Source organism: Bos indicus, chromosome 13 (genome assembly GCF_029378745.1).
Source record: "Bos indicus isolate NIAB-ARS_2022 breed Sahiwal x Tharparkar chromosome 13, NIAB-ARS_B.indTharparkar_mat_pri_1.0, whole genome shotgun sequence".
NCBI lineage: Eukaryota > Metazoa > Chordata > Mammalia > Artiodactyla > Bovidae > Bos > Bos indicus.
The window spans coordinates 18,735,181-18,762,634 of record NC_091772.1 but is presented as its reverse complement, the minus strand read 5'-3'; the positions used below and the strand labels follow the sequence as shown (position 1 = coordinate 18,762,634).

The window sequence follows — 27,454 nt, the reverse complement described above, 5'->3', positions numbered from 1 at the left end:
CTCTCTGTGACATCCGCTAATAGAAAAAAGAATCTAGATACCTGGTTAGAATGGAGGATGAAAATGAAAAAGAAAGCTTGTTTACAATCCAATTGTGTCTGCTCAAACATTTTCATACAATTATTTTCTCTCTGTAATGCACTTCTTATTGCGATGTGAAAATGGGCTTTCTTGCTTCGATTTAAATTGTACTTTCTTAACGTATTCATAGCTATATCACTTTGACCAATTTTCAAGTGTCAGTAACTGTTTCTGTACCTGATAAACACTGGGCACATAGGGTATATTCCCATACAAAGACAAGAGTACAAGGCAAGACTTTAGGGTCAAATAAAATAGACTAGCCAAGGACGGAAAGAAGTGAAGAATACAGAGGTGACTGACCATGGGGAAATCTGGGGCTTGGGGTTAGGGGGAGGTGGGAAATCTGTAAAACTGTTCTTCCCTAGATTTCAGCTGGTGTGACAGACACAGAGACTCCATGCACAGGTGTCCAGTTCTCTAAGGTTTAGGGTTTGGAGACCACACACAGGTGGTGCTGTGAACCCTGCAGGAAACCTTTTCACTGACCAAGGATCGCCTGCTAACTACAGTCCAAAGTCCATCTGACCACCCGAGGCAAAGAGTTTCTAAAACGTACTCCTCCTCCCCATGGTCCACAGTCATCATTATTAAGAGTGAAATATTGTACACATGTGATGTGTGGAGGGTTTTTTTTTAATTAAGTACTTCACAGAAATGCAGTTAAGCAATGTAGTAAACAAGTGGTTATTCTGCTGAAAGATAATTGGGAAATACTGGAGTCAGACAGGAAGTGCAACAGTGCTCTGACTGCAAGTCTGGTATCTCGAAATGTCACACAGGGACCTTGGTGTACAGTAAGTATCCATGCATTTTCAGCAATAACTCCACTTGTGTTGAACGTGAAGACGTGCACTATGGTTGCCCTGTCAGCACAGCCTGTGTTAGTTCACTCCTCAGATGCCTGACGGTAAAGTAGGGGAGAGGACCTGGTGGTTTCCCAAGGGACTGCCCCCCACTACAAGGATATGGAAACCTGTCCCAGAGTCCTTTTTACAGTACACTGACAGCCTCTGTGGGGAGAAGCCATCCATATGCCTAGACTGTCATGTGCTGCATGGAAGGAAAGGATTCTTGGGTTAAAGAAGCAGATATAAATGACACAGTTTGCTGAAAAGACTACATTGTTTCTTTGTCAAGTGTTAAGCTCCAACTTAAAGACCACAGACAAAATGCTTCAGCCCAAGGAGGCAAGGATGGCTTACATTTTATCAGCATTTTAAAACCTAACATTTCTTGTGTTCTGGTGTGGGGGAAACATATATTGGCCTTTTTTTCTTTTTTAAATGGATGAACCGTATGAAAAGGCAAGTTTAAAAATAATTTTGCAACCAAAATCACCATATGTTGATGTCTGGTTACTTCACTGGAAAATCGACGGATGAAATAAACATATTTGCCACACCAGATACCAACCGAAAAAGCTTTCTTTATGGTATTGAAATGCTGTCTCTGGAACAAGCATCTTGGTCTGCAGACAGTACGCCTGCTGCTGAACTGCTGTCGCCTGACAGCCCGTCTTATCTGCCAAATTGCTCATTAGGCCTGGCAATTTTCACCTGCGCCTCCAGTTTATACTCCAGCAGGGAATAAACATCAGTCTGCCTGCACCATCCTAGGTAGTGAGTTTCCAACACCCCCTCAGTAACGCGGCCCCCACCAACCAGGAACTCTCCAAACATACTCACCTTAGGTACACACCATTATTTTTAAAATGTCAATTCGGCTTCCAGCTCTTAGAAGCTGGCTTAGTTTAAATGAAGCAAAAAACACACAAAAAAGAGATGATATGCAAAATAAGCCATATATTACAATGTGAAATGGGCTGACCAATAATTTAATTATTCATGCCAAAAAAGAACATAAACAATGTGAATGGAGTGAAGAACGTTCGTTTTGGGGAGTATTTCTGAGTGCACAGGTGACAGCAGAGCAGGCGGAGGAGCCCTCTTCCAATTGGACATGACCCATTCACCTTGGTTTTAAGTCTGAAAGGAGAGTGCTCGAATTTACAAATAAACAATAGAGGTACCGTGGCAACCAGAACAAAGAGGCAGAGAGCGTACTCCAGGCTCTCCGCCTTTGCTGCTTCCACTGATGCCTGCCAGTGAGCACTCTGACATCCAAAGGCGGACTGATACACAAAAAATAGATACAAAAGAGGTACTTTGTGGGCAAAAAGCACCAAAGATATGAAACAAAATGTCTGAAACCCCATAGAACAACTTCTGATGGAATACTGTTTTCCATTTTGCAGAAGTAAAATATTCACCACCAACCCTGCAATTAGCTAGAAAATTACAATAATTACAGCAATTTTGTATCCCATCTCCAATCCAATTAATAGATATATGACCTTGTCAACATGTAATAATCAGATTGCATCTACAACAAAACTGGATGAGTTTTGTAGGCTGAACAGAACTTGCACAGTAAGAAGGTAATTATTTGAAATACTGAGAATGCCGTTTGTATGCCATGCTCCACTTCACAAGTTAAAAGGAAATACAATAGGAATATTATTTCTATTTTCAATATATATTTAAATTAAATCTGGAAAATAGTATTCTAATACCAGTTAAGAGGATATATCTCTAAACCAAAGATCTTAGATCTCCTAGCAAGAGAAAACCAATCTGTATATTCTTGAGTAAGAAAAAAATTTAGAGCTCAAGAAAGACGCAGGGGCGCTAACTTCATAACACGAGCTTGTATAGCAATTGTTGATGTCTCTATAAGTTCTAAAAGCCAGGGAGCTAGTAAAATCTTACCAACTAGTTACAGAGCACCATGTCAGCAACATTTTGCCAGAAATGGTAAAAATTCACTATAAAATTAAAATAGCTCAGAAAAGTTAAAATGTTAAAAGACAATCTAATCACATACTTTCTTTCTCAGAACTTCTACAGCAATTTTATTTCTAGGACTTTTTCCATCACTAGGGCAAATGCCACTGCCAAGGTATCTTGAATCTTTAGTCTGGCTCTTCCAAAGGAAATACTAAATCAGCATTCTGGGGTGAAAAGGAATCGTGCCAGCATTCTAAAGCTAGACTACCCTCAGAATGCCTGGCCCTATAAACAGCCTTTAGAAAAAAAAAATTTTTTTTTTTTTTAAAGGAAAAAAACATCATAGAGTGAGAAAAATAAGAATTGGTCTCAATGATCTGCTCCAGAAATTGTGCCCCTGAGCACAGTAAGTCTCTCTAAATCTGGATTTGTGAACATTAAAAACAGAAGAAGCTAAGTATCTATGACAGAACTGTGAGGCTAGGAGAACACAGTTCCAATTTCACTCTATATGAGAGTACTCCACCCTACCCCACCCAAGAAAGGCAATATGTTCTATCCAGGAAGACACATGCTCTATACTTGGGCTCTGTAACTCCTCAAACCTTTAAAACATCCAGAACTGGGTCTGCACTCAAGACATGTCATTATCACCATCCCCTTTCTACAATTTCCCATTACTCTAGTGTTCATCATGTGTCAGACACTATCAAGAGTTCAAGCATCTCATTTACTCTTCACGGTCCCAGGAGAGTTATCCCGAGATGAAGGAACTGAAGCCGAGCGAGGCCACTCGCTTGATGTGGTTTTGCCTTACTTTTTCTGAACCATGAATACTCTAAACCATGTTCTAGAAAGGAGTGTCTGCAGAGTAAGCTCATGTCAAAAGTGTAAAGTACAGTAGACTCTCAAACTTATCAAAAGTCTGTTTTTTTTTAAAAAAAAAAAAAGAACAGGTTACCAGCATCTGGTTATCATTAAATCAAAGTATACCTATCTATGACTGAAGGATGCAGAAACCTGCCAAGAGATGCCAGAACAACAGTTTGAAGTGTCTGCTGTCAAATCATTACCTTCCTCATTTACCACTCCTTAAAATGGCTCTATTGGCCTGAAAACCTCCGGATTTCTTCACTGTGGCAGAGGAGATCCACTGCCCAGGGCTCACAGCACTTCTGGAGGCCCAAATGTCTTGATATTTTTTAATCAGAAGAGGAAAAGTAAACTTTGGGAGAAAAATAAAACATTTTCATTTTTTTCCTCACATCACAAGACAATGATACTTGTAGAGTTTTCTTAGCTTCCATCAGTTCTTTATAGAAAAAAAGAGATGAGTGAATTAATTTGTAGAAAAACCATCACTTTATTTCTTCAAGATAAGTATTGAGGCTTATTTATCTGAAATCCTGTATTAACTATGCCTCTAAGTCCAGCTGATTATTGCATGACTGAACAGATCTCTACATATTGTTAGTTTCTTTCCTTTCATACCTGAAAATGAGGAAGATCACTGAACATAAACTCCTTGATAGCAAAGACTTACTAACTCAACCCTAGACTCTGATCGCCTAGCACAAAGCCTGGCCAGCACTGACTGACCCTTGTTTTATTTCTGAATGAATAGTATTAATACTATAGAAAATGACTCATATGTATTGAGTAACTTGTACATAGTCACCAAACCTTGTATTTAGTATATGTTTAACATGCATTTACCCAATGCCTGCCAAGGACATAAAATCTAAATAACCTTAGCAAATAAAAGTCAGGGCTTTTTGTTCTTAAAATTTGTGTATTTTCCCACTGGTGGCTACAAGACAACATATATGCTTCAAATATAGCTTCCTTTTCTCAATAAAAACAAGGTAAAAGAGATGTTTGGGGTTGAAAACAGCATTAAAATTTTAACACACAGAGCCAGCCAAATGTGGGTAGTGGTGGTATAGAAATTTTGTTGAATCAGTGAAGTCAAAAGATACAAACGGATGGGCAGCAAGCCATTCCAATTCTTCCTAACTTAAAGATAGGACTGGCCTTTCTTCCAGCACATATCTAAATTTAAGGTGTATCCTACTATATAAAACACATGAATAAAAAAACTACAATAACACAACAAAAAACTCTGTACTTCATTATATATATTGGTGTAATTACTCACATAAAGACACTGCTTTCCAAACATCAGGCACCTATGAATATTTTCACTATTATTTAATTAAAATTTTCTTTAAATTGAAACTAGGCAATCCATTTTTTAAACACATTTGCTCCAAGCAGAAAATCATTGAAGCATGGACTTTTAAGTCAGTATATAATAAAAGAAAATGACCTATGCACACCCTACATATTACTTCACATGTGTACACATGGTACACATCATGTCACATTTTGGATCATCAGATGTGTTAACTATTAAATTGATGTTCTTTCCTTATTCTCCATAGATAGACAGAAATATGGAGATATTATATAGTAATATAATAATACATATGTATACATATTAATATATGTGTGTGTGTATGTATATATCTTCAAGGGACAGTGGGAGCAGAAATAGTTTATAAATATCTAGAAGCAAATTACCAAGATGCTGTGGACTGCTACCAATACAGAAAGTGGGGACAAAGATACATTTTGCAAGAAAAAACTGCATATTTTCAAAATTATCTAACTATATTCTATATATTACTTTTATATATCATTCCAAATCTCTATGTGAAGATCCACTGAAGACTACCAATAATATCACACAAGATTAAATTTTCTACTTGAAAACTTAAATGTTTCTAAATTAGATGTGCCTAAAAGATAAGTGATTTCTAACATAAATTTCTTGAAATAGGCCTTCTTTCTCTTACCAACTGCTCAATGATAAGATTATACAATTACAAACACTAAATAGTATATTCAGCAGACATTCTTCACATTTGTGAGTAAAAGAAGTGAAGGAATGGCAGGAGTGGCTACAGAATTCTTCAAGCTAGTGTCCTGGAACCTGGGCACTCTGCATCCTAGGATTTCTACTCTAAACTCACTAAGTCCGATATTTTCTTTCTTTGAGATGGTATCTCATAGCAGCTCTTCCAGATCCCTGAAGATAACGCAGACCCCCTCCAGATAAAGATCAAGAAACGATTATAACCAAGTTGACTGTCAATCAAACATGCTCTGCTTTGTTTCAATGGAAGGCTTTTGATTACTTCCATTTGTTCTAGCATTCAGACAAAATACATAGGAAGAAAAATTCAAGTAATATAACTTTATATTATCCTTATTGATCTTTAGTGAGCTATTAAAAGTTTACCAGTCCAAAGTAATCTAAGCTCAATCCAAAAATGTAAAGAATCTTACTTATCTCTCTTGCAAAAGACATTTGCCCAGATTCTAAACTTAATCAATTTTAAACAGATAATGAATTCCATTCACAGGAGCATGCCTGAATAACAAAAGTTGGCATCCCTGTAAATGAAGATGAAATATGCACTTACTCGCACGGAGGACTGAAGGGGTGACCTCGATCTCACTTGTTGCTTGGTAAGGCTGGAAGGCTGAGACATTGCTGGTGCCAAGCTCACTGCCGAACATCTCTGGGCTCTGGGTGCCCGTGGAGCTGGCACTGGTGCCATCACCTCCATGATGTGGGTCTTGCTCATCAAACACAGCTACCAGCTAGAAATGACAGGTGAATTTGCAGTTATATACAAAGGCATTTAAAAGGACAACCCCAAACTTACACCATCTTTGGTGTAAATAGTGAGATTTACACACCCGGGAATGTTACATTTTAGGAAGAGGAACTTTAGAGAAATAGGCTTGCCCTGGGTTTTGAAACTTTTACGTTTCTAAGTTGTACATTTCATATCCAAAATTCTACAGGTGGAAAATAATACAACGGTTTTGTGTCACAGAATGCTAAAGGGGATAGAGTGGATTTAAATCTTTTCGTAGATAGTATATCAAGCGGAAAAGAAAGTGCAAATACCTATATATAAATACACATACATATATACGACATGTAGTATACACAGCATAGGGTAATAAGGGGCCCTTCATGTGGGAAAAGGGGATATGAACTGTCATAAAGCATCTGCTCATGGTGCATAAGAAACACGGGAAGGATAAAAGAAACTAATGAGGCTGGTAGCCTAATGAGGGAACAAGGCTGAAAGAAAGAGAATGGGAGCAGGTAATGAAGATAATGGGGTGGTGACACTTTCCTGAACATATTTTTCTGTAACTCTGACTCTTAGAGCCATCATAGTAATTAAAATATTTAAAACAAATAAATAATTGAAATCAACCAAGAGGCAAGGTGAGGGTCTGGAGGCCGGATAATCTAAAATGGAACACAATCAAATAAACCTGATACAAATGAAAAACACAACCACACAGAAAAGGGTGGGGAAGAAAAGAACTAAGTAACTCTGTAAAATTATTTTCACTGTTTAAAGTACATCTAAAGGAAAAAGGACAGGAACAGAAACATTGTATTCAATTAGTAAGCTTGTTTCCCATAAGCATATGGTTTAGAAATTCATGTTACTCCTACCATTACTACTACTATTACTATTCCTTCTCCTCCTCCCCCTACTACACACACACCTCAAGAATGAATGAAAAAGAAAAATATTTTGGATAATGAGAGCCAAAGTTCTTACAAAGTTCAGAAACAGAAGTGACAAAAAAAGGAAATTAACTGTAGTATTCGATTTGAATTGGAGGCATCGAAATGAACTCAAGGTTTTCATAAGTAGGTAGGGAGGCAGGCAAGATGGGTGTGAATCCATGTGTGGTGTGCAGACCACACATGTATGTCCTAGTTCTGTCCACTGAGAGATCCTTAAAGCAATGACATTGCTTCAATGTCAAGTTACTGACTCAAGAACCAATGGATACAAGTGACCAAATCTTGGTTTCTAATACCATTTTCCAGTAAAGGAACTAGAAGTCCGAAGAAAAACAGTTAACTCCAGGGGCAGGGTAAGAAAAATACATGATGAGCCTGAAACACCTTATGATGCTAGAGAGAACATTTAAGGGAATCAGGGGCCAACCTGAAGGAGCTCTGAATCACCAAAGCCATCTGGGACACTTGTAAACAGATAATGATAGCATTAGATTATAACTCAAGAGAAAACTAAACCTCCTTGAGTCCATAATGACATAATCAAATAATCAAAGAAATAAATGATGGAGAATGGACAGCTCTTCCTTACTGGAGCATCCAAATTAGTAAACATGGAAAAAATAGAGAGAACTCATCACTAGGCAATCTCCACAGTCAGAACTGTTGCAGGCAAGATGTACCAGTGGATGCTAACATTAATTGTAAGAATATGATCAGAGGTGGGCATATCTCAGAGTATCTCCCCATAAGATGCTTTTTAATTAAAAAGAGAAAATAGTATCTTGCAGGACAGAAACTTGGCAGACAGCATTTAGCTAAGTAATAAGACATATTGACAGCATGTACTCTGTGAAAAATACACCAAGAAGTATATGACGTTACTTCCATGGTACTCCTGCCCAAAACACATAACTTTGCTCTAATCATGAGGAAACAACAGACAAATCCAAACTAAGGAACATTCCATAAAATAACTCCTGTTCTTTAAAAATATCAAGACTAGGAAAGTAAAGGGCTGACCAAATCATGCACCTTGGAGGAGACTGGGGAGAAATACAAACTGCATGCAGTATGAGGTCTTTGCCTGGATCCTGGACTAGAAAACGGGCATTAGTAGAAAAGAGGCAATCAGATGAGAGCTATAGATTAGTGGTATGTACTAGCTAACAGTGGTATGTACAGTACTGTTCGTTTCCTTACTTTGATAACGATACTGTGGTTATGTCAGATGTTAACGTTAGGGATAGGTGAAGAGTACATGAAAACACTCTGTACTATTTTTGTAACTTTTCTGAAAATTGAAAAATTTCATAATACAGTATTACCAAGTACTGTATAAATTCTATTCAACTCACTCTATTTCTTCTTACAACTAGAGAGTGGCAGCGCTTCTTCAAAATCTCAAAGAAGACAAAAGTTCCATGGCACAGAACACCTGGCCGTTCACCCTCCAACCTCATGCCTAGAAAACTCAGCTTAGCGTTCCAAGGAAAGAAGACACAGGACCACACCCCAAAAGAACCAAGCCTTCAGCTTCCAACCCAAGCCTTTTCAACTCCTTTTAGCTAACAGACTGAAAGAATTCACAGATGGTGAAAAGTATTTATAATTACAGTTTTAATTAATTCTATTTACATCCATCAATTGATAAGACAAAGAAGAAAACCACCATAAGGTCATCGAGATATGTAGACAAACAGGAAGCTCAGAATCCTGCTGTGGCATCTTATATAATTAGCTGATTAAACAATCTGAAGGAAGGCTAAGTGTAAGAAGAAATTAAAGTCGGATGAGGAGTTGGGCCACTCAACCTTATAATAAGCAACATCAGTGGGAAAAGAAATCCTTAGCAATTGTAAAAAATGGAAAAGTATTTGTATGTATACACTAGTTTTCACAAACGGTATATATATGTATACATTATCAACCTGTTTATCTCACAAGCATCTCCTCTGATTAAAAATAGACATTCTACAGATCAGGGTCAGCAAACATTTTTCTAAAAATGTACAGAGACTAAATATTTTTGGAGCTGTGCAAGTCATATAGTCTCTGTCACAACATTCTACTTTGCATTCTATCATGAAAATAGCCATTCACAAAACATAAATAAATGACAGTGACTGTGTTTAAATAAAATTTTATTTACAAAGCAGATAATGAACCAAACTTAACCCATGGGCCATAGTTTGATGATTCTGCACTAGATTGCTCATCCCTCTCATAACATCCAATTTAAAAATTTCCGTGTGGGAAATAAAACTAAAAGTCAAGGTTCCTTGGTAACCCTGCTAAGCTACGAATATTCATTTCAAGCTCTTCATCGGGATTTTGAATTTCTGTACTTGATTTTAATTTCATCAGACTTCTTACAAGGTGTGTGGCTTCATATGCATTTTGAAGATATTAAGTTTTGACATTTTGGCGCTTAATTGGAAGCAAATGAAATTCAAGTTTTGTTATTAACTTTTCACAATGATGTGTTCTCCTAAGAATAAAGTCCTTTCTGCAAACGGAAAATGGAGATTGAAAATTACAGAGAACAAGTCCTTAAATGCCACACATGATGGAAGAACTTACACACGTATATTAGTTTCAATAATTATCTCCAGCATTTTTAGAAAACACAAGTATTATAAAATCTGGACTGTGTCATGAACAAATGCTGTTTGAATTTCAGTGGCAGAATCACAGTTGGTGATTTGCAATATGCCAAAAACATACAATTCTACAGCTCTCTTTTAAACCGAAATTTAAATGCCAGGTGCAGATATAAAGTAATTTTGTGTTAAATTGGGAAGGATATATAATTTTAGAAAATCTACTCTACAAGAATACACAGTAGCACAGCAAAAGAAAACAAGACCTTCACAGAAACATCACATATTAAAAAACTCTATCGTGCCCTTCAAAAAATAAAGGAAACGTCTTGCTCTTCAATTTGTGAAACATGACTCAAACCCATATTTTAACAGATGGAACCTTCACTGCTGCCCATGAAGTAGACTGTTTTTGAAAGTTCATTTTTAATTTTGACAGTTATTATTTCATCACTCTTGTGATCCATTCACCCAAAAAGTATCCACAAGAAAAGAGAGAATTTAGGATAACAGCCATGACGAAAGTGAAAGTGACGGATGCTCAGTCATGTCCGACTCTGCGACCCTGTGGACTGTAGCCCAACGGGCTTCTCTGTCCCTGGAAACACCTAAGATGACCCACCTATAAATAAAACTCCGAACTTGGCCACATATTTCCACCTCCCTTGGAACAAGTCATTTCAGCTGCCTGAGACACCAGAACCTTACAGCAGAAAACCCATGTCATAAACATTGCATGCAAATGCATATGTAAACCACTTGAGGATCGAGGGTGGCCTCTTTTATGAATAAAAAACTGCATGGAGCAAAGTGGATAAGGACATAGAACCCACAATCAGAGAGAACTACAATCAAAACCAGCTCTAACCTTACTTCGTGGATGGGTGTTGGCCCAATCCACTGGCCTCTCTGCCATCCCTAAGCCTTACGTCTCCTCATCTCAAAAGAGGATGGTGGTGAGGTTGGCAGAATAATGCTCATGACTGCCCACCCACGTCCTCAGAATCTGTGGGTACTGCCCTTCCACAGCGAAAGGGACTTGAAGATGTGATTCAGATTAAGGACCTTCAAACAGGGAGACTGTCCAGTGGGCCCCATCTAATCACACAAGTCTGGATAAATGGAGACTGTTTCCCAGCTGTGGTCAGAGAAGAAACGTGACAATGGTTAGACACATGGTACACTGCTGCCTTTACGGAAGGTGGGGGTCTCCGGAAGGCAAGGGGATGAATTGTCCCCTCGGGCCTCCAGGAAAGAATGGATTTTACCTATGTCAGACCCCTACCCTACAAAATTATAAGTTTAAAAATGTGCAATGCAGCTGGAGAGCCTGTGTGCCACAACCAGAGAGTCTGAGCGCCACAGTGAAGATTCCACATGCCACAACCAAGACTCAATGCAGCCCAATAAATACTATTCAAAAATGATGACAGATATTAATAAATGTGTGGTATTTCAAACCACTGGTCTGTGGGAATTAGCTGTGGCAACAACAGGAAACTACTCGAAGCCCTGGCCTCTCCTCCTGGACTTGGGACACATAAGAAAGAAGGCACATCAGCTTCCAGAACATAAGCACACCCTCACTGTTACCTAAAATTAAAGCGATATCGTGGTGGTTGATGAACACAGACTTCTGGGATTTTGAGGATCAGTTCCAAGAGTAACTGGAAGCTGAGGCAAAGTTCTTTGACACCAGTAATAAGAGGGAAAAACAACAGGAAAACGAAAGGAGAAGGCTTGTTGGAAAAATTCAGCATCGTAATAACCACAGAGTGAAGTTCTTCTGCAGATGCCCTGCAACCTGCCTCAACCCCTCACAGAAACATGGAGCAGCTTTTTACATTTTGTTTCAGGGAAAAGAAAACTGAGACTCAAAAAGATTCATATGACTAGAGTTTAGCTGGAAGTATACAATGAATCTGAAATTGGAAGTTCAAATCTAACTTCCCACCTCGCTGCCCTGGAGCATCTAAAAAATCAACAGCACGGCCTGCGCGGAATCTCCAGGCTATGAGCACCTGCAAGTCTTGGAATTGAATTCTGTTCATTCAGGATAAACCACAGGTAATACCCCACCTTACCAAGTTCACATTATTTTGATACCACTACATAAAAGTTTCTGAACATACTTGAGGTAATTGCGCTAAAGATATTGTCACTCAGTTTTAATCAGACAAGCCTTTTATTTATTTGGGAGTTGGGGATGGCATGTGGGATCCTAGCTCCCTGACCCAGGGATCAAACCCATGCCCCCTGCATTGGAAGCACAGAGTCTTAATCACTGGAGTCCCAGGGAAGTCCCAGATTTTTTTTTTTTTTTTTTTAAAGAATCAAAAGATCTTGTGGATTCTATCTTTATACAGGAAATGGCAGGGGACTTAAGTAGCTGTCCAAGTGAAGTCACCAAGACTCTGGGCCTGGGCTCCACACACCCTCTAAAGCTGTTTTACTGCCCTAGCCTTAAAGTAACCCAACTGTCTCTGTTGATTTCTTCATGTACAGTCTGCATATATCCAGAAAAAGTTAATTATTATGGGTCTCATGAATGTCTTTAGCATGTTCAACATTAATGTATTGAATTGTTTGACTTTGAAATAAAGACCTATAACTCTTTAGAAAGGCATCATATTTCTGGCCCTGGAGAAGGTCCAACGCATATGGAAAAATACTAAAAATGACAAGGAACTTGAAGATGCCTTCAAGACCCTTTCTTCACCTAAGAAATATGAGTAAGCCAGACTTCACTGAATCACTTGGTCTACAGTATCAAAACAAAATCACCAATCACCAAAAAAGAGTGACTGTGCTTCTGGTGGGGAACTTTGCTTGCCACATTTTTCAATATTCTTCCTAACAAGAGACTATGGTGATGATGCTTTTGAACCCCAAAGTAATGATGACATCATGTAAAATAACACCTCTGAACAATGGCAGGGAGGTTTCATAGGCAGATGTGCCTATAAAGAAAAAACGCAACAGAGAGAAAATGCATTACAAAGGTGGGAGCTGTAGCACAGTGCAGCATTCCCAAAAAATCACAATAAAAACCAAGTAGTTGGAGATGCGTGCACCTCACGACAAAAGTGAGGCTGTTCTGTGACACACTGTTCTAAACTATCACTATTCCAGAAACGGCTTTTCCTTCTCCTAGGTCCACACGCATCAAGACCTTTACTTGTTTTTTTTTTTGTCTTTTGACTCAAGGCAGCACTTTTAAAAACAAGGTAAAATAGATCAAGTATTTAGGTTCCTGGATTTTGCTTTATCCATTCCTTTAAAAAAAAAATCCACATACAGTTGTTTCCCATAAAGCACACTTGATAACCTGTGGCACACAAATAAAAGTAAAGAAAAACTACGGAAGTCCCTGGTGATCCAGTGGTTAGGACTCAGTGCTCTCACTGCATGGGCCCAGGTTCAATCCCTGATCCAACAACTAAAACCTGTAAGCCATGTAGCACGGCCAAAAAAAAAAAAAATGAAAGCTAAGAGACACTAGCAGATTATGTTATCTACTCACAAAAAGGGAAACTAACGAGAAAAATATTTAACAGTGCCATTTCAAACAATATACCACATAGGGGGATAAGATATTCCCTTGCTACCTGAGCAACCAAGGAGACCATCACAATCAGAAGCTCCCACCTGTCTATGATCGAAGTCACTGTCCCACAAGAGCCAACAGCATCCCTTAAGAAGGTACCATCTCTTGGTCACTGCTGCTGCTACTGCTAAGTCGCTTCAGTCGTGTCCGACTCTGTGGGACCCCATAGACGGCAGCCCACCAGGCTCCCCCGTCCCTGGGATTCTCCAGGCAAGAACGCTGGAGTGGGTTGCCATTTCCTTCTCCAATGCATGAAAGTGAAAAGTGAAAGTGAAGTCACTCAGTCGTGTCCAACCCTCAGCAACCCCATGGACTGCAGCCTTCCAGGCTCCTCCGTCCATGGGATTTTCCAGGCAAGGGTACTGGAGTGGGGTGCCAGGATGCCTAATAAATATATCATGCTTCATCGGAAGTCACAGTGAAATATATATTCACCTACGACACTCCCCAGCTTACATTTTAGACCTGGGATTTAATTCTGCTGTCCCTCAGGGTGACACACTCTGTCACCCAATGAGCCTTCAGACTAATTAGATTCTCAATTTGAGTTATGCTCAACTAATAGCCTTGAGTGTGTCAACCGCAAACCACAATGAACATATGCAAATGCTGTAGCCATGAGCTGGCTGACCCACTTGTCAGACAATGCAAACTTCTCCCCATCCCAAGCCCATCCCCAAGAGCCACTGTTCTGTTTGTACCCATCCATGAGGTTACAACTATTGTTGAAGTGTTAATAAAAAGCAAGACTGCAGAGTAAGACAGAACAAAGTAATCTTGAAACTGGCTAATCAAACATATATAGGTTGACTCCAAATTGGAGGAGGTGGCATTTGTTGTAACTTTACAACACATGCAGGTTTCCCTTGAAGAGATGATGGTAAAATTGGGAAAGAATCATATGAACCTCAGAATCAAATGTAATGATGTAATAACAAATTATTATGTAGACATGACAAAAAAACAAAAACACCCATTAAATCAATTCATAAGCTTTCTAATGACTGAATTCATTTTAAAGACGGGGCAACACTAAATCCTTAGCTATTCTCTGAGCCTTACTTGCTCTCCTGGTTCATTAAAAACTCATTTAAACAAAGCTACTGTTTTTACTGGTCGAGTAAGCAAAACGTTAGTAAAAGAATATATTTGCACCAATGGTGGTTTATAATAGTAGTAATGCTGATAACAGCTAACTCATGGCAGACAGAGAATCTCAAGTTTGCCACAGAAAAACTTTAAATGTTATGTATGCAAGATTAATTCTCTGCTTCATCAGCATTTCAAGAACTAAGTGTATCTTGTCTGATGCAAAAAAAAAAAAAAAAAAAGACACCAACAACAAAAAACGAATGATCAAAACAAAAGAGCCCAAAGCTTAGAAAAGAACTCTAAATGCCATAAGCACACTGAAGGCTTAGCTATTTTTCCTCCTGGCTAAGCTAGGAACAGCAAAGAGTGGGAGTCCTTTCCCTGTACAGTACCAGGAGCCTTGACCTCAATCTGTCTTCACCTCCAGCTCCGGAGCTTAAGATTTGAGAGGCAGCAGGTCCTCATCCATGGGTAGCCCCCTGCCACCTTGCCACTCTTCCAACCTTCTCACATACATCTCTCCAAAAATCAGCAAGGTATGGAGACAGGATTCAACCACAAGTTGTTTTATTCTGTACACAATTTAGCTTGACAATCAATAAGTGTTACATATTGACTCAGGAACAGCTGCATCAACAAATCACAAATTAGAGATCCCACCAAGAGTGACTCCTTCATGAATGCCGTGGTCTGGGGATTAGGGATCTAAATTTAAAAATGTATATTTTATTAACCAAAAGCCCAACATCACACAGGAAACAGACAGACACAATGGCAAGCCAAAATCATACGCACACATAGAAAAGACACACAGAGAGAGCCTTTCTGTCAATACCTGTGATTTAAAGGTTCACTACCAAAACCCACAGCCCCAACCATGCCACCTGAGCTTTGAGGAGTAAGTATGCCTGAGTGACCCTCCCTTCTTTGTCCCACAAAGATGTGTCATTTCTGGGGCACCAGATTCAACTCTCCCCAAACCCCAACACACACACCTAAGGGATGACAGCTGCAATGTGACTGCTCAGCCCAGAAACACAGCACCACAATTACCCACGCAGGACCACTGGGTCATGAGACGTAAGAGCTCATCCTACCATCCTGTACTTCAGAACTTCTGCCTCCATTTGGAGAGCCTGCAGAAACCAAGTTGAGACCTCCACCAGGAAGACCCTCTAGTCTTTTTACCTCCTCAGCTAGCCAGGTTAAATTCAGCCAGTGCCTCTTCCACTGGCCTGAAAGCCTTGTCTCCATATGCCCTCACCACCCCTGCATCTAGCATGAGAGAAACATCTACATAAGAGGGAAGCAGGGATGCATTTAAGCTTCAAGTCACAAGCACAGCCTCCCACCAACCTACGCCCTGACTCTGTGCTCGATGGACTGCAGATCAGGTGATTCCAGGCTCCCAGGAGAAACCCACCCGATTCATCAAAATAACCACCTAACAGAACAATGCATTCACAGGGATCCTCTCCCTAATCACCCATTGCTGATCCCACTGTTGAATATATGACTCATCACTAAAATTCCTTGCCAGTCAAATCCAGGGAGCCATAGTACTTTCATTTTTTTTGGCAATCAGCAAAGGAGAATTTCCTATCCTAAAATAGAAATTTAAAGGATTGCTTCCTTAGTTCTAAATTTTGCAGGTTGTGTTTAAAATTAAAAGCACAAGAAATGAAAACTTGGCTCTGGCTCCATCAAGGCATCAGTACTGAGGAGTCAAGCAGAAAGCCTCTCAGTACGCTAGTCCTAGAGGTGGTGCAATAAAGGTAAAAACCATCATCCCCGGCATTTACAGACAATATCACACTTCCAACTAAAGGAACCAGCCTGTTTCCAAGGCAACTTGCCATTTGTATAGGGGACTTACTCAGGGTTAGTAATCCCTTAACTGCTGACTTCACAATTTGAACCAGACTCCCACTGATAGCTTAGCTTCCAACTAAAAGGCATCATCGGAAAAAAAGAAAGTTTAACTGCTTTAACAGACAGAAATTCAGAAGATTCTACAGCACTGACTTTGAGGAGCAGCAGGGGACACAGGAGAAAAAAGGTGAGTCAGAAAAGGTGACAGTGAAAGAACTGGGAGTCACCGCTTCTCGGTGATTTCTTTCCCACTGAAAACGCATCAAACCCATCACTTCTGCTCCCTCCAAGCTCGGAATGAAAGTTGGCTTTATGCTGATTCGTAACAGAGTCAGTCTTCATTCTGACAACCACAAGCCAATATTAGCAAAAGATCAGAGTTCAACAAATTTGTTTTGTAAAATATAACTCTAATGTTACATTACAAAATGCCTTTCAGATTAATTTGCATGCAAAAAGACAAAGTGTGATTTTTAAATATCCAGCCAGAGGCAGAGATGAAAAACTTCAAACATGTTCTGACTCCTTTTTGCTACACTCATTATCTCACCACCTTCCACAAAGAAGAGAGAACGTGTCCTTGACATTATCCCAAATTATCTTCAGTATGCAACACAATGCTGATTAAATTAGGTTCATTTTAATCAGCTGGCAGGTTTATTCAAAAAGTAACTAAATAATAAAATTCTTTATAACAACTCTTCATTAGTATAACTTGCTTAGTACTGTTTAAAAAAAAAAAAAGAACACAGAATAAATACTAATTGTGTGTCAATCCTTTCTCCCCTGTATTTGACAGATGAAAAGAAATACCTTAGAAGTTAAACATATCCCCCAATCCACAGATTGCTTTAATACTAAAACTGCACAAAAATCTTTTGAAATCCAGTGCCACCTAATGGATTTAGACAAGCACAAAGAGTTTGGAAAGCTTAACTTCTAGGAGAATGTATTCTAAAGATAGCCAAGCTCTCTACTTCCATTTACGTCTCACAGAAAACTTCCCCACCGTGGACCTGGAATAGGGGTTCGAGTCAAGGTCACCCATCATGTGCAGTGTCCTCCACTCATTTCAATAGGGCGAGACTGCCTGTCCCGGATGGGTTTCCCGGGATGGGTGAGGCTCATAGAGATGACCCCCAGCTGGAGGGCCTGGACAGCTCCGCCTCACTCTTGTCTCTGCTCTGCACAGGACTGTTTCATGTGTATTTAATTCTGACCACGTGTTTGGAAGTTCCTGCAGGTTACAAGTATTTAATAAATGTCAGCTACCCTGATGATTTGAGAGAGAGAGCATCAAGAGATTGAGGCTATCAAGGGAGGGAGATGAAGGGCTGCCACAAGGAAACCATGAATGCACAGCAGTGTGATCTGCATTTATTCTGCAGAAGGTTTGGAGGAGTTTGGAGAAAGGACTGGAAGGGTAAACACAACTCGTTAGCCCAATAATGAAGTCAGGAGAGGTTAGACTCATGGGAAAGCAGTGGAGTAAAAAGACAATTAAATAATTATGAAAATACAGAATTGAGACTTAGTTCAAAGGCTTTGGTACTTGGTAGATGGGGCCACTGTGGAGGAGAGGATTGAACCTGAGATCTCTAGGTTTGTCTGCCTTGGGTGGCTGGTCAGGGGGCAAGGACAAGGACAAAGAAGTTTGAGACAAAAGATGATGCCTTCAGTCGAGGTACCCACTGGATTAAGCTCCCAGGAGACACCTGGAGATGGGGTTCCAGGATGGGAAGGGGAGTTCAAGGTTAAAGATACGGAACTGGCGATGTCATCAGTGGGTGGTGGGTGAAACCAGGAGTTTAGTTAAGGTCCCAGTCTGGATGTGGAACATGTAGGGAACTCCAAACCAAACAGGCACAAAGCTGAGATGGCAGGCTTCTCTTCTCTTCCTCCAATTTCACTTTGGAAGAAATTTAAGAATTGACTAGCGAATAGAAGTAAACTCAAGGAAACATGGTTTCGCAGAAGCCAGGAAGAGGAGAGTGTCACGGAGTCATGATAAGTAGTACTGAACTACCACGAGGAGGCACATTAGCACTTTCTCAAGGAAGGTGACATCGATATACATTTTCAACAAGTGGGACCTAAAGTTACCGTAACACTCGTGCTAAAATAATTTTACTGATAGGGGATGAATAATAAAAGAATAGGAAAAAGCTAAATTTTTAGTCCACTGATATACAAAATATAGATACTCAGATATTTGTTCAAATAACACTAAGTAGGTAATTCATCTTCATAATATGCTTGTCTCAACAAATGAGGATTCTGTAAACAGCTCTTGGCTTTTTTGTGAAAGGGTCTATTTCTTTAACCTCTGTGTTCCACCCTGCTCCTGTCTGAAAGATGCTGCAATAAATACATGATGAATTAATGTCACGTTGCATGATTTTGCAACCCCTTTGAGAAGTGTAGGCAAGCTAATACCAGCAGCTGAGTCACTGCAAGTCCTCTGGGCCCCATGTCCTAACCTCACCCCTCTGCTCACACACCCAGAAAAACACAGCCTGCGAGAGGAGAGAAGTGAGCAGCGCAGCATGCACCTCAGTCCAAGGCATCAGACCAACTGCCCCCGTTACCGTCTTCCTGCTTCTCAACACCCTAACATCCAGGTCTCATTATTCTCAGAAGCCAGAAGTACGTTTCAACTAGCTGAGTCTAGAATCCCAGGAAACAGCAGACTGATGCAAAACAAGGGGTCTTGCATATTCCTAGAGCCCCTAACCCTCCAGCTGTGATTTCTGCCTTTCCTCTAAGAAGGATCACAACGCGTTGCTGATTATACAGTGCTACACCAGATCATAAGGCTAAAGATCATAAGCTAGCTTTATTCTTGTACTCACACCACACACCTACTATGTGGCAAGCAATGAATGAATGAACCTTCTCCACAGAACAAAACTGCACAGACACATTGCATTCTGGATGTAATTTCAGTAGGTTCACAGATCTCCCCTCTAAGACAATGAAGACAGAATTTAAAACACATTTTCTAACATTCAATTAAATACCAATTCATATTTCTTAAGTTCCATCACATCACTCTGATAACCACAGTTATATAGTATCAGAGTGTACATCTCTTCTCAATATCCTCAAATTCTTTTTATTTCCTTGAAGCACACCCCTGCTACTTTTTCTGCTTCATCTTCTCATTTTACTCTATAAATATTTTAATGTTAAATGTTAAAACCTAGTATAAATAGGTTTTAATTTAAATTTATTTATAAATTTAATTTAAATTAAATTTATTTATAAACCTAGATATTAAATGTTAAAACCTAGAAATAAGGTTTTACTTTACACAGATTAGAATAAGAGAATCGGCAACCCACTCCCGTGTTCTTGCCTGGAGAATCCCAGGGACAGGGGAGCCTGGTGGGCTGCCATCTATGGGCTCACACAGAGTCGGACATGATTGAAGTGACTTAGCAGCAGCAGCAGCAGCAAGAGAATCATAAACAAAATTCCTAACTATTTAAAAAATGTGATTACAGTAACAGCAATAACAACCAAGTTATACTAAATGACAGGAGCTGACCCTTCTTAGCCTGGAAATACAAAGAGCATCCACTCAATACTGGCAGGGACATCCCTGGTGGTCCAGTGGTTAAGACTTCACTTTCCAACACAAGGGGTGCAGGTTTGATCCCTGGTCAGGGAATTAAAATCCCACATATCTTACAGCCAAAAGACCAAAACATAAAACAGAAGCCATATTGTAACAAATTCAATAAAGACTTTAAAAATGGTCCACATTAGAAAAACAAACAAACAGTGGAAGGGAAACCGATCGGGTTGCATTAACTGGCTTTGATCCAGCACTGCTTATATGTAGCAGAACTGCCCACGCGCATTTCAGACCAATGGTTTGGCCTCAAACCCTGCAGGATACTGCCCAGGACACACCCTCCATCATGGCCAACAGCAGAGGGGCCTTGCTAAGGGCAGCAACAGATACTCAAGAAGAACAATGTTAAAGCAAAACAGTTTTAAAAAACCAGCATCTGATTTGCAATAATTTTGAAAATACACTTAGGCTGTAAAAAGTCAATCTGAGTACAACGAACTCAAAATGCTTACATTTTTGTTGGTATTGGTACTAAATCTACAGGACAATTACCCAAACCAGTTTTTGTAAAGGAATTAAGTTAGTGTTGTTAGTGTTTTTCCTTTAAATGTGAGCATAAAAGTGTAGAGTATCCTGTTGTCAGAAGCATGAAGAAATATTCCAAACACAATCCAGCCCAAGTGCTTAGCGCTGATCCACTTTGGGATCTAGTATACCAGTCACCTCAGCCTCCAGTTACTACCTGTGTTTCCACAAAGCACAACCCATGTGTAGGGTTTCAGTATAGTGTAATAACATTTTAAATATTCTAACTGTTTATCCCCGCCTCAAACATAAGCATGTCTATTAAAGACATTTAAATCACTGAGTGTTATTATGCTTTCAAATCAAAAAGTGACATAAATTTACCAAACATAAGAAAACCTAGGGAAGAGCTAAGGCAATATTAACAATCACCCCCATCATCTACAAAAGGAGAAATGGGCTGCGGTCCTTCCCAAAACCAATATGTCTCCAATGACATAAAGATGTCAAGGAGACAATCAGAACCAGAACTAAGCTCTTTATAGCTTCAACCATTCAGTTTTCTAAAGATACGAATCCTATACCAAGGCATTACAAGGAGACATAGCTCAGAACCATTATCTCCCCAAGGTTCCTTTCAGAAGGATCTCACAATTTTTTTAGAAGACAGCACCCACCCCAGAAAACCAACCACCACGTGGGGTCCTGAACCCTGGATTTGACGGTCCTGGGTGGAACCTTTGTGGTGACACTTCACCCCAACTGGAAGGGCACATCATCCCAGCACATCACCCTGCTCTCCTCTGAGGAAGTGAACATACTCAATACATCGGATGTAAGGAATTTAAAAACAGCAATCCCAATGACCCAAGGACTGAAAGGTAAGGTGAGAGAGACAACGGAAAAGAAAGTAACAATGGGAGACCATCTGCATTTGGTGTTTTGGATCCAGTAGCAGACCAACCAGTGGATGCTGTGGAGCCCACGTGCCTCATCAACAGTTTTATCTCTGAAGCCATGGAAAATACTGGAAATATCTTAATGACCCAGAAGCTGGAAACTGCTCAGACAATAAAATCGCCTCCCATACAAGAGACTCTACAGCACAGGGTCTGCCTACACAGGTGTGAGAGCAAAAGCAGAAAAGGCCACGGCTCGGATGTGTAAACACAGTCTATGCTTGCAAAATAGCCTAAAAGATAGGAAAACACAAACTCCTCAACTGGCCAGATCAGTGTTTATTCTAAAATACAAATCTGATGAGACAATTAGCATCAAAATTGCCAGAAATAAACACAAATTTCATGTAAACAAACCATTAATAGGCTGCTGCTTTTTCTTTGGAAGAAGCACATTATTTATAAATCGCTGCCACCTTAAAACTTGCCTGATTCAATCCTGTCAGACAGTGAAACACACTTAGGTAAGTGGTAAATTACGAGGGAGAAAAGTCACTTCATAAATTGTGGCATTGCTAAGTGTAATAAATGAATAAAATAGACTATTATGCAAGATTGTGAAATCTTGATATATAATATTCTCACCAAGAAAGGTTGAATTAAACTTCCACATAAAGTGATTAAAACATAAGTTCAACTCAATTATTAGTTTGCCCGAAGAAAATAATATGAACGAAGGGAACTCACTGGCAGTCCAGTGGTTAAGGCTCTGCTTCTAAGGCAAGGGGTGTGGGTTCAGTCCCTGGTTGGGTAACTAAGACCCACATGCCTGCCATGCAGTGCTACCAATCCATAAATAGTAAATAAAATAAATACTAATGGAAAGCCTCTGAAATTAGTGATTGAGAGTTCCTATTCTCAAACATTCCCAGCAGAACCTTAAAAACCACAAGAGAGTTAAGACAGCTGAATGCCACCATGCACGGGCGCTCCAGAAGACTGGCTGCTCTTCCCTAATGCGGTCGCCTTCGTGGGTGCCACCACAGATAATGTCCCTCAGATATATGCTCCTTGTAAACAAGCGTGCAAGGAAACAGGCCTGATTGATGAGAATCTCACTGAAGCTGTCTCAGGAGTTGAAAGGAAAGAAGCTTTGTTAAGACACAACTCTGAGCAATTGGAATGAAGTGCCCCTGGGAATCAGATCTTCAGAGGAAGCTCTCCACTCCAATCCACTTCCTGGAGGATGAGCTCGGGGGCTGGACCCCAGATGCTGTGGCTTCTGCACCGTCAGTGCTCAGCTGGATACTGCAAACACTGGGTGAGCAGAACAGCAGCAGCAGGCTGTGCAGATCACTGGTGCCCAGACTTTTTGGCACCAGGGACCAGTTTCATGGAAGATATCCCTTTCTATTTACATGATTGCATTTCACTGCTATGTGTCATCTGAGGATATGTATATATCTACCTCATCCATGCATCTGTGCTCAGTTGAGTCTAACTCTTTGTAGCCCATCAGGCTCCTCTGTCCATGGGAGTCTCCAGGCAAGAACACTGGAGTGGGTTGCCATCCTCTCCTCCAGGGAATCTTCCTGACCCAGAAATTGAACACGTGTCTCCTCTGGCTCCTATATTGGCAGGTGGATGCTTTACCACTGAGCCACCTGGGAAAGAGCAGAAATACTACAAAATGGTATGTACGGTGTGTTTCCAAGTTCACACTCACTGACATCACACTGGTTCTTGAAATTGGCTGCACTAAAGCATTCACACCACAGAAACCAATGAACATTACAAATACGTTGGATGTTAGACATCAACAAGCACATCAGTGCTTTAGGCTCTCTTGACACTGTGAAGACAAAGAAGAACGAGGACGACGTCAGGATGGCAGAGCTCAGGAATGGCTCCCGTGCATAACAGACAGCTAGAAGGGAAATTTGGGAGCCAGGTTGATGGAGCAGAGGCTTCAGGAACCCCAGAGCCCCTTTTCCAAGGTTCTATTAGCCATTGGAGGACAAGGCCTCAAGGCAGCCTCCTTCCTGGCCTCCTACCTCATTCCCAGGGCATGAAATTAGAGGTCAGCTCCCCACTGCCAGTAGGCACTGGGGGAGCGACTAGATCGTTTTATTTGATGCTAGGGTCTCAACCAGTGCCTTGCAAATAGTAGGGACACAGTAAATATTTACTACAGGAATGAATAAATCCTCCAAAGCCCCTTGTGGTTCAATACACCCTATATTTCAAATCCTATAAAGTAAGAAAAGGAGTTTCCCTGGTGGCTCAGAGGCAAAGAATCCTCCTGCCAATGCAGGAGATGCAGGTTCAATCCCAGGGTCAGGAAGATCACCTGGAGAAGGAAATGGCAACCCACTCCAGTATTCTTGCCTGGGAAATCCCAGGGACAGAAGAGCCTGGCAGGCTACAGTCCATGCAGTTATAAAGAGTCAGACATGGCTGACTGACTAAATAACAATAAGGTAAGAAAAAGCACAAAACAAACAAACCATCTGCTAAACTTCTTCTTATTGGAGAATTCATGAGGGAAAAAACTGAGTATATGAAATTTCCTTTACTTTCTGGTTTAAGTAAGTTTTCTGCTTGAGTCTAAAACCTAACTATTACTTTCAATACTGTTTCTGTGGGAAAAAGTAACAGTTCCGAATAACTGATTTTAAAATAAGGTTTTAGACCGCAAATCCATTCCTAAATTAGAGAAGAAAGCCTAAATATATAGTCACCATAGCAACTTTTTCGCAAGCTCTCATAGCTTTAATCTGAGATACAGGTAAAATTTTAAAGGAAAAAAAATTATCCAAAAAAATTAAATAACTAAAATGTTCCATAAAGATACATTCAAAAGAATGTTGAAAATGCAGGAGCTGATTTTTCAGGAGATAAAGTTAATGCTTCTTTTTGAATCTTAACACATTATTTTTAAGGCAGTCAGAAGGTTTCTTACTTGTGGCCTAGAAGGATCATCATCTCGGACATAACTGTGCATAACTGATATTTCACACACAGTATCTGCATAAGAAAAACAAATGCAAAGAGAAGGGAAGAGCTTCCAACGCACACACACATAACATAAATGCTTCCTTTAGAGAAATGCAACTAAATGTTGTGGGATGAGACTCAAAAAACCCTCTACCCCAAGATCTAATCTATGTCCCTAAAGGAATAACAACATTCTCTTGTTCTATGGATGCTCTACAGATGAAGAGCTGACTCACTGGAAACAACCCTGATGCTGGGAAAGACTGAGGGCAGGAGGAGAAGGAGGTGAGAGAGGATGAGATGGTTGGATGGAATCGAGTGCAGGACAGGGAAGCCTGGCGTGCTGCAGTCCATGGAGTCTTAAAGAGACATGACTGAATGACTGAACAACAACAGATGAATTCGAGCCTCACAGGCATCTTCCATTGTGAACTGTGTGCAAAATCCCTGAAGCCCAAAACAACACACCTTCTCCTGCTGACAGCATAAACTATGTCTCCTACACCATGGCAGCCACAATTCTAGACCAGAAACATTCATCTTGGGTGGTATGCATTGGATCACAGGCTGGAGGGGCCCTGGGCAGTTCTGCTGCCTCACCTGGTGCTACTTTTCAGAACCATCTCTGCACGTAGCAGCTACTGATAGCCCCGGAAAAGCATGTTCTTCAGCCTGGTGCCTCACTTTAAGAAAACCCTTAGTAAATCATTATCCCACATACAGTTTTAAGTGCAAACTAAGTGCCTTAGGGACCTACTAGAAAAATATGCTTACAAGAATTTTTAAATAAAATGGTATGGGACTAATGAAATGGAATAGGAAAGAATAGAAAATATCAACATACATCTTATGCAGGGAGGCTGTTTACAAGTTTACATTTTTCTTCATCTGGCTGCCAAGCCAAGAGTACCTTTTACTATAGGGGACTTGTTTAGGGGACATTGACAGGAGACACTTTCGGTTGTCATAACTCCAGGAGGGTGCTATCGACATCTAGGTGGTACAGGTCAGGGAAAACCACAAAACCTCCTACAACATACAGGACAGACCACACAGCCAAGAACAATCTAGTCGCAAATGTCACCACTGCCAACCCTGGAGACAGTCACAAGTTTCAAGGCCACTAACTGAGTTGTATTTCACACCATCTGGGGGACATTCCTATAGGACACATATGTGCACCACTGTAAGCAGAGTCTGCTAATACTTAAGAAATGAATGTAACAATAGCTTCTCAATGGACACAGTTAAAACTTAGTTCCAATTTTTTTCCTAAAAATAAAAATTACGATGCTCACTTCAGAGAGGTGTGAAACTAAAAGAGAATAAAGGATGTTGTCACAAACTAACAAAAAGATAGAGCAAGGCAGGACAGTTTCATAATTTGTAAATCCTTACTCAGAAAGTACAAAATCTCTACACATTGTGAAGAAGCCAACAGTTTCAGATCTTTTGACTTGACGGTCCTTCCATCATCAAAATCACCAGAGTAAGTTACTAGAGTTGACTAAAAAATCCTAAAACCGAAGGTAGTAAATAAGAAAGAGAGGACCAGAAAGAGAGAAATAAAGCAGAAAAAAACAAAAAAAAAAAAAAGCCAGGAAAACACAAGCAGAAACCAACTTCCTATTCACCACTCACACTTTTCAAAATACAGTGTGAGCTGGAGGTTTTCTGGTTTGAAACTGCTAAACTTCACACCTGCAGACACAGGCTTTACCTTGGAAAAGCACAGCCTGATGAAGGACTGAACACAGACAAGCTCCTCTTTGCTTTTCAAACTGTTGAGAAAGAGACAAGGCAACAGAACCACAAACTATACAGTTGCAAGTTAAGCCTTTTTTTAACCACAGTCTGGTCTAATACATTTTAATCATTATATTTAAAAGAAACCTAACCACATTCAAAAGAAGATATGTTTTCTGTCAGTAATGAGATCTCAGGGCATGCGAATTTTTCAGAAGCAGCAGCTAGTATCCAAGGGTGCATTTTTTTCATCATTTGCATTAAGCAGAAATTTTATCAGAAGGCCAATTAATAGTCAATGTAATAGCTTTGTGGAAGGAGTACTAAATTAAGTGTGTCAACACCATACATTCATGCCTGCCCTTGTCTTGCACTCATCAAGAAAATTACAAGTGAAGCTTTGTTCTCACAATGATAGCCAATCACTGGCAACTCATGACAATACTCTAGATGATTCCAGTTGCTTTAAACATCTGGCAGAAACAATGCCATGAGAGGAACCTAGTCCCTGCAGATCTTTCACAAGGAAGCAAAGAAAAAAACAGTCAAGGCTCACAGTCTAACATCATTTTAAATTCTGCATCTATTTTAAAATTCTGGAAAATATCTCATGTTCAAGTGTTCTATATCCAACAGAAATATATACAGAGTCCATATCAAAGGAAAATGACTTTTATTAAACCATTTTCTTTAAAAATCAAGCCAATATTGGTGGCTCAGACAGTAAAGAATCCACCTGCAATGTGGGAGACCTGGGTTCGATCCCTAGGTTGGGAAGAGCCCCTGGAGAAGGGAACAACCAACCATTACAGTATTCTTGCTAGAGAATTCCATGAACAAAGGAGCCTGGCAGAATACAATCCATGGGGTCACAAAGAGACGGACACAACTGACTGAGCACATTATATACTCATAGAATATTACATACTCATATATTATGTGTATACTTAAAGGCTATCAAAATCCTCAAAATTCTAGACTTTAAATTCTAAAATTTAAAGTAACTATGTAATTCTAGCTTTAAATTTCTACAGTAATC

At 39.9% G+C, this 27,454-nt stretch overlaps 1 protein-coding gene across 17 annotated transcripts in view; it reads right to left on the bottom strand.

Moving 5' to 3' along the window:
• The window catches only part of PARD3 (par-3 family cell polarity regulator), a 577,827-nt gene that overhangs the window by 350,876 nt on the left and 199,497 nt on the right, over positions 1-27,454 (bottom strand). For all 17 annotated transcript variants that reach the window (XM_070802040.1, XM_070802041.1, XM_070802035.1 and 14 more), the window contains one exon: positions 6,359-6,539. In XM_070802040.1, coding sequence (XP_070658141.1) covers positions 6,359-6,539 — 181 coding nt within the window. The remainder of the gene's footprint in view (positions 1-6,358; positions 6,540-27,454) is intronic.